General features: G+C 37.5%; 1 protein-coding gene across 1 annotated transcript in view; it reads left to right on the top strand.

The window, feature by feature from the left end:
* Nucleotides 7-8,999, top strand: part of NHLRC2 (NHL repeat containing 2) — a 40,000-nt gene continuing 31,007 nt past the window's right edge. The window contains exons 1-3 of the mRNA XM_021398486.1: nt 7-135; nt 234-438; nt 2,274-2,426. Of these exons, the coding sequence (XP_021254161.1) occupies nt 276-438; nt 2,274-2,426 (316 nt within the window). The 5' untranslated portion in view covers nt 7-135; nt 234-275. The remainder of the gene's footprint in view (nt 136-233; nt 439-2,273; nt 2,427-8,999) is intronic.

Here is an 8,999-nt window from a genome sequence, read left to right as displayed (position 1 = left end):
TGGTGATGAATCTGCTGGGTAGGAATCACCGCTGAGGGTTTAGCACACAGTTACCCTCACGAATGTGCTTCTGCGATTAGCAAAAGCCAGGTCAAAATCCGAAATGAATTAAAAAGCGCCCCTCCTTTAGAAAAGGTGAGTTTCTGTTTGTTTTTGTTTAGCGTTTTCCTTGCTTTTTTTGCTTTGTTTTAATTACAGCTTTTCTTTCCCTTGCCGAATGTGCGGCGGCGAAGCGACAGGCCAGTAAACAGCGGCGGGCTCGGCCGGGAGGCGCCATGGCGGCGGAGGGCCTGGCGGGGCTCCTGCCCGCTCAGACGCAGCTGGAGTACGCGCTGCTCGACGCCGACACCCCTCAGGAGAAGGAGAACCTGGTCTACCAGTACCTGAAGAAGATGGACAGCCGGGAGCGGGACCTGACGATACCCGAGCTCGGCGGAGGTGGGTTGGAGGGGCACGGATGCGCCGCGGAATCACCGCCCCATTGGCTACTGTTGTAAAAGGCCAAGAGAAAATAACCTCTTTACGAGTGTCCTTTTTGCTACCTCTTGTAAAAACGCGCTCTTTAAAGCCTCGTTCTTAAAGTTCCGATAGCTTCGTTAACTTTTCTTTCTCTTTTTCGAACAGAGGGTTTCATTTTTCTGCAGGAAGCTTCCTCCCGAGTTTCTTTGGTTTCACTGCAGTCTTTGCCCTTCCGCTTCAGGCCTTTCTCAGCTCCCTCCCCCCCCGTGACTGATTTGTGCTGTTTGCCGATTTTTGTGTTCCTGCTAACGTGTTCTGTGCTGGAGGTGTCATCCCGGTCCAGTGGTGTGCCTCTTTTCCCTGCCTGTATTTCACATAAGTCTACAACTCATCCACAAAGTATTCATCTTGCAATTGCTGCTCAGGGTGCTTGTGGCCTTAGCGATGCTCCCTGGGACTGTGAGAGATGAGGGGTTGCAAAGCAGAGACCAAAACAGATGAAATACAGAATTAACATTACTCACATAGCATAAGAATGAATTCTGACTCTTAACCACTGTTAATGCTTTTACTTGAATTGGATTTTCACTGCTGTCACTAGTATTGTTTCACTTTCTGTATTCTGTCAAAGAATGTGTTTGTCTCCAGAAATCAGATCAAGTAAGTAGCCAGCAGTTTTTAATTCCAGTATGCTTTAAGGGAAGATATTTTAATGAAAAGGATCATGATGCTATTATTCTTCTTTTAAAAAGAAAAATGTAAAGCGTTACCCTTGTACTGCAGAAATGCGTGAACTGAAATTTACTGTCTCCAGATCTGAATGTGTACATTCATGTTGTGTATATGAACATATATACCCTGCATGCATATAGAGAGAGGCTAAACTTTCTCATAGTGAAGCAGGAAACAAATCTGCTGACTTGAATAGCAATAACTTCTGGAGCACTGAGATCGTAGCTTGCTGAAACTGACATGGTAAAGGTTTTGACTATTTTCAGATGATTCATAGTACATTTGTACATTTTAAAAAAATAGTCCTTCAAGAATTGAGCTTGACTTTGCAATGTATTGCATCTGTTCTTCCCCTTTTTTTCTTCCTCCAAGAACAGTGAGTGGTAGAATTGGCAAATAATGATCTAGTTCATACCTAAGTGCCACTTGCTCATCAGAGTAATATCAGTTACTAGCGAGAAAGCATTGCTTTCATGTTTTAGATCAAGTAATTAAAATAAATGTCCAAGTGTATAGCCACCTGTCTGAAGGGGTTATATCTCTTCCCAGGTGACAGAATTATTTCATATCTGTTATATCAAAGTGTTGAAAATTAAGATCAAAACTAAAAAGGCAAAAATATTGCAGTCATCTCTGAAAGCAGTTCTTTAGAAAATTGTTGTAAAATGACAAAGAGTTTAACAAGTTTTTATTTTGCTTACAGTTGAGTTTTTAAGTGAATAGTTATTAACACCTACGATGCTGCTAGGTGTCAAATAATGTAGATTATGTTTTAAAACATGGAAATTGCTCTGCAGCTTGCATCTTTTGTCAATTAAAAAGAATCTATTTAACCGTACAAGTTGCACTTTCAGTGTTATATTACATTTGTAACAATTTCTATTCTTTTAGTAGTTTTGAAGATTTATGTAATATAAGGATAAGTCTGATAAACATAAGACTTCTGTTTTGCTTTTCTACTTGGTAGAAATAGATGGGGCTGTTTGTCTTAAGTGAAATGTACTAGGAATGTTATGCATTGCATACCAGTTAGTTACAGGTGTCTTCCTTTCCCTAACTGCCTACCTCTGTTCTCTGTGCAGATCTACAGTGGTTAAACACTGAAGGTCCTATTTCTCTTCACAAAGACCTTTGTGGAAAAGTTGTGGTGTTGGATTTCTTTACTTACTGCTGCATCAATTGCTTGCACCTGCTGCCTGATCTCCATGAATTAGAGCACCAGTACTCTGATAAAGGTAACAGAGCTTTGGCTTGCACAGAATAGAATTTCCTGGCAGTGTTGCAGGTGGAGTAGCTGAGTCACTTTGGTTACTAGACAGCTGGCAGCATTTCAGGGATGCCTAAAAATGTCTTCTAATCTTTTAAGTAGCCTGAAAAAGGTTACTGGCTATACTCTCATCACAGTTTTAGGTGGGGTTAAATACAGTATCTTTTATGTCTGTATAGTTAAAGGAACAGGATATGTGCTTAAAACACAAATCTGATACCCGCATGGGACTATTTGCAAGATGTAAGGATGTAAGTTATGGGCTCAAAGTTATGGTATGACTTGGAAATCAGCTCCAAGCAGGACATTGTACAAATGGTAGACTGGTAGTTTTCCCATCCCCCCCCCCCCCCCCATTGAAATAACAAAATACATAAACTTGATTTAGGATTTTTTTGCATGATCTTGTTTTCAATTAGTAGCCCTCTAGTCTGGAGAGGAGATTAAACTCTAAATTTACATCTGAAATAAAGCCCCTCTCTCTGTGGTCAATGGAAGATCCAGGACAATTACTATTTAAAATTTAGTCTCTCCTCATTCTGATGACTTGTCAGAGGGAAGTGGTTCTTACAGAGGAATGCATCAGCTACTAAGTTAACTTGTCTATTTTAGTAGACTAATTAGATAAAGAACAATGTTACTTTCAGTCCCTAAAATATTTTATTGAATATAATAAAAGTTAAAGGTAATGTAATTTTTACATTTGATTCTACATCAGCATGTCTGATTTGATTTTCATTTTGTCAGCATTTATTTTCCCATGTTCCCTGTTTTCATTAGAAAAACAGATGGCAGTGTCTTTGAAATTAAAAGTTCGTTAAGTTAATTCACTCATACATTGTAGGTTTAAGTAGTGCTTTACAAAAGATCAAAATAATTAAATTTTTCAAGGCAGGTAAATTGTTTGCTTTGGAGAAATTTGATAACTGCTATGATGTTTTAGCTGTGAGGAACTTTATTAAAGAAAAACTTTCATAGCTTTTTTGTGGAGGAGACAATTTTAAGTGGAAAGTGATGAACAGATTATGAAGGGATTGCTCTGGATGTCAGGCATGCTGGGAAGAAGGTCTGCTCTGAGACACTGGAAGACTGCACTGATCATTAAATTGATAGCATCTTTAAATAATAAGGATTCTCAAGTGTAGTGTTGTTGTACTAATATAGCAGTCATATCTTTCACTTGTTTTTAAAACCAAGATGTTAAATCTGTTGGTAACAAAAAACATTATTTTAACAACCTTGAGGAGAGTGATCTGCTGATAGATGACAAACGCTTTTTAGATTTGAGCTATAAAGGAACTGGAGTTCAGAGAAAGATGCTTGGGTTGGAAATGAAGAAATAAGTAGAAAGAAATGAGAGCAAGTATTTGGGAGATAAATATAAGTTAATAGTCACTAAGAGATAAGAAAAGCCAACTTGAGAAACCCGAGAAAAGTAAAGGCTGGAAGAATAAGACTGAAGTAGAAAGAATGTTGGGCGTAGCAAAAATACTTTAAGAATACTAAGATAATGATGCTGGAGTTTCATTCCATTTTAATCTGCTGCCTTCTTTAGTTCATGGAAGTCCATTGTCCCTTCAGGGTATGGGGGGCAGATTGACTGTTACTTGGGTTGGTTTCCCCATCTCTCACTTCATGATTTCAAAAAAAAAAAGAAGCCCTATAACATTTACATACACATCTCATGTACATATTTACAGAGCTATAGCAGTGGCAGAGTCCTGATCCAGACAGATGATTTGTTAGAGTAAGATGTTTGTTTTTCCTCTCTGAATAACTATTTCATAGTGCATTTGGATCTTTAATCTGGTGTTAGAATAGCTAAAGGAGTGTTGCCTCCATATTTCTGCATTACTGAGGACAAACCTTAATATTGATATAATTTGCAGCAAAGTCTTTCTGTGCATAATTTTTTAATATCTAATTACTTTTTTGGCCACATGCTTCAAATCCTGTCTTATTGGAAGAATGTAGAAACTTCAGTAATACTATCAGACATGAGAATCTTGAAGTTTTAGGATCATCCTAAGCCATCAGATACATCTTTGCACACACGCACACAGTTCTATTGTCTGGAACTTGAGATTTATCTCAAAGTAAAGACTACTTTCCATAGGATTAAATGTCACCTAGCATCTTTATCTGATCTGTTCTTGTTGCTATCTTCAGTGGAGCTATTTCTGTTTTTCAAGTGGCATTCAGAAAGTTATTTTAAACCCCAGTGCATAACCAGTTCATGTTATCAGCAGTCCAGAAATTACTTCTATAAGAGGGAGTACTTTTTAATATTCAGAAATAGCTTGGCGTACCTCCAGTGTTATGCTCTGCTGAAATCCTTCAAATAGTGTTTTAAATGGTGTGCATTCTCTTGTATCAGTGTAGCATCTGTCAGTTTCCACAGGAGTTTTCTTCATGAGATTGTATAATGTCTGTACTGTATAGGTATCCAATATAGAGTTATCCTTCCAGCCTTAATGATATTTTTGATGGACAGATACAAGCACTGCTGCTGATCCTATTATAGTAAAAATGTTTAAATTGCTGTTTGGAGTTTAGCAGTTTATGACACTAGAACTTGAGTTGTATCACATTGCAACATGCCATGCCTACCAGAGTGGCAGTGACAATACCTTCTTTTGCTTTCTTAATTCTCTGTGAACTTGTTTTATTCAGCTAACATGCAGAGCTTTACCCTTCCTTGTTTTCATATGAAAATACTACCATTCCTCTAGATGCTGTTCTTCTCCATTAATACTGTTTTATAGCTGAGGAGAAGAGCCAAAATAGAAAAATAAGTCTCAATTTCTTCATAAACAAATAAAAAGCAAGTCAGAGATTAAATTGGTTTGTTTGTTTTTAGAAGGAAACAAAGTCCTCTGAGCTCAATAGTACAACTGTAAGTCATGAGGTAATAGCCTTTCTTACATTTCTGCCACAAAACCCTCAAAATAATTTAGTTGAAATAGAAGTTAAATATGGCTTGTGCTGCCAAAACAATAACAGTTCTGGCAGCCCTCCATTTTCAGAGATGATTCATCAAGTGCTAGCAATGCACACTGCATTGCTGCAGAAAATTTCTTTCCTGGAGCAGGTGTCAGACAACTGTGATGTACACTAGAAGGCTTATTCCCCTTTTGTAGAAGGGGATTATTTATGCTCCAGCTTTGTACACTATAATCATTTTGCTGCATTATTTGCAGTAACAGAGTTGCTCAATAATCCATATTATGTATCAATTTAAGCTTTAAAACCTCAAAGAAAAAAAACAGAAAACCCCAAAACAACTAAAGCCAAACAGCAATACAGGCACTAGAAGAAAAGCAGAGTAGAATTCCTCATGCCAGGAATGCTTTCCTAAGGTAGCATTTGAATTTTTGCATTGTAGAATAGAGCAAGATAAACACACATTCCATAACAGTGTTCATAAAGGCTGGGAAGAAAACACACTGTTCAGTTTAGAATTAAACTATTCAGATGGCAGCATAGATAGGAGTATATTGCAAAGCTTTAAGGGAATGTAATGGCTTAAAGATCTCTACAACTCAACAGATATTAAGAGTGCGAGGAGAAAAAGGGTTGACATTTTTGCAAGAAGCAGGTTTAAAAAAGTTTCCACTGAGCAACAGGGAAATAAGAGATTTGCAGGTGTGTTTTTAGATAGTCTGAGGAAGAGTCTCTAAAAAAAAAAAAGACACTGCTACCCTGACTTCAAACCAGCTGCGTGGATAAGTGTCCTGGCAGTAGGGCCTTGAAGGTTTGAAGTCCTATTGGAAATAACTATGGCAAAGTATAGCAAATACCTGCAAGAAAGCAGCTCAAGATTTCTTAACTCAAATGAGTTTGTGTAACAGAAAGTATTCTTCCTGTGTCAGCAAAGTTAAGGACTGTGAAGTTCGGATGAAAAAACGCAGTTTTAGACTGTATTAGTCTAATTCAGCATTGCCATAATGTGGGACTATTAGCTGATTCTTTAATAGAAGTGATTTTGCTTGCTTAGATTTAAGGGCCTGTCTGGTCAGAAGTTGGTAGGTTGACAGAACTTAGAGGAGCAGACAGTGGGAGAGCTCTCCAACTTCTACTTGCAAACAACAGATTGCTCAGACCATCAAGGGTAGATGAGAGATGCCAGCTAGCCAAACTTCACCACTTACATAGAGCAAGGGGGATAATAACACAAAAAAAAAAGTAACAAATCATTGTGTGACAGATATCCATTAATGCTAGATGAAATGAGGTATATAAGATAGCTGATTTAGTGTTAGGGAAAAAAATAAGCATTTCTTGTGGATTAAGAAAAGCCAAAGGGCTAGAATGTTTATAAATTTCTTTGATAAGGAAACAAACTTCTGCCACTTGAATGATAATTCAATTGTGATTTTCTTTCATAAAGAGCAAGCTTTGGATTTTGATCATTGCAGTTGGAAATGGAAGTGGGAGATAGAAGCAGGCAAGAGAAGAAGGACTTCGCCCTGGCAACTATGAGAAACTATAAAGTGAGAAATAAGTTTGCCAGCAATATGGTTGAAAGTGTTTAGTTCTTTCAGATTAGGTGTAGCAAACTGATGAAAGTTTCATTCTGTTGTAACAAAAAGTTATTTTCAGTTAAGGGCAAAAATAGTCTTTTAAGTATCTGCTACTACAAATAACAGTTCCTTCAGTCTTTCTGAAAATCTGATAAAATCCTTTCAGATAGGAAAGACTTTAAAGTTTGTCTTTTCCAGATTAGTGACCTTTCCCATATTCAAATCAACAGCAAATAAAGGCACTTGCTTCCTTACGGATTCACACTGCACATCTGCTTTTATCCTTTAAACCTTTACGTTTATATAAATAGGATACAATTTACTAGCTGTTCAACCAAATTTGTTTTGTCTGTAGTAGTACAATACAACATTTTTCATTGCAGTGTTTGAGGGAGCACAAATTAATTTGAGATGTAACTTAAGATAAATGTAATTTAAGAACCTCATTAAGTACTTCAGGGCTGTACACCAGTTGTATATCAAAGTTAGCTTGGATAACGTCTCTTCCTCATCCCTGACACCTGTAGGGTCTCTAAGTCTCCTTCTCTATGATATTACTCATATTGTTGATAAAATAAGGAATTCAGTATAGACATTGGTAGCTGGGAGAAGGAAGGAAACACTGTAGATATTTGAATGCAAGTGATAAAGAGTTCATAGATGCTAAATATATGTATAGGTATAACTGAAAAAAGAAGAAAGCACTTTCTTATTGCTGTCAGTTTTTTTTTAGTTAGTGAAATCAACCAGAAAGGGTGTTAACTGTAAGGATATTCCCCTTTCCCATTGAATTTAACTTCTCTACTCAACCTAACACATAAGATTAGATAGAATTTTGTAACTTTTTTTTGGTTAAAGTAGTAGAATGATTCCAGTTACCTGTTGTTACAATAGGTTTGCTATATCTAGAAACACCCATGGTTTTTACATCCATAGTAAAGCGTAACATAACAGTAAGCACAGCAACAACAGCAGAGCAGCAAGATCCCAGGCCACAGCAAATGAGGATTCTCTCAAACACGACAGCAGCAAACACAGAAATAAGGGAAGGCAGCTGCTTACCTTCAGAAGGCCTCAGGTACACAGGGATCTCCAGCAAGATATCCCTTCCTCCACTGCCAGCCCTTAAATGAGGTCTGGGAAGGGATGGATCCTGGCTCCACTCCTTCCAGTCACTCAGTGCATTGCATGCACCTGAGCTCCCCTGGGTTGGCCCTGCCTTCCCCCCCAGGTGCTCAATCACTGCTTCAAGCCGTGACTTAGCATTTCCACTACATAGGGTTAACATCTGAAGATTTCAATTAGATCAACAGTTTCGGTTTAAAATTATTGTACTGCAGCTTTCTACAACCGCATGGTTGTTACTGTCGTTATCTTCCTGGCTTCAGTAACGAAAGATCTTCAGTGTCTCATTCTTTTATGATGGCTGCGAGCAACAGATTCTAGAAATGGAATGTTCTCAAATTTAATCAAATGTCATGGTTCAGACAGTCTCATTTATTTTGCTAGCATCTCTGAATTTCAAAATAAAAATAACCCCAAACCCAAATCATTGCAGATTTGACAAGTTACTTTGACTATAACAACATGATGTTTATGGCTAAGTATTCTTTAAGCACAGAATGAAACAAAATATGGTGCTGATGTCATGTACATTGCTCATTTAATTTCTGAGAGATTATGCTAGTAAAACATAATTTAAAGCACTGAAAAAGGATCCAGAATTGTTTGTTAGGGTGTTTGAGGTTTTTTCCTCCTAGGAAGTACTGAAAAGTGACTTTGCTAAAGCAAGGCTCTTCATTCTTTTTCAGTTAAGTAGGTAGGGAACTGCTGATGAAATTGTTTACATGGGGTGGAAATATATTTATTTTTTGTCATGCAGAGAAAAGCTGATGAATTGTGAACTGTAGATTTTCTGTTTGAGTTTCATTGAAATGAGAAAATAAACAGGCAATTCAGTTGTGTGCTTTTTGATCAATTTGATGGCTGATGCTGTCTATCCCATATATAGAAGCTGA

The sequence above is a fragment of the Numida meleagris genome, chromosome 5 (assembly GCF_002078875.1).
Source record: "Numida meleagris isolate 19003 breed g44 Domestic line chromosome 5, NumMel1.0, whole genome shotgun sequence".
Taxonomy (NCBI): Eukaryota; Metazoa; Chordata; class Aves; order Galliformes; family Numididae; genus Numida; species Numida meleagris.
The sequence above is the reverse complement of the archived record's forward strand: the minus strand, read 5'-3'. Positions and strand labels throughout refer to the sequence as shown.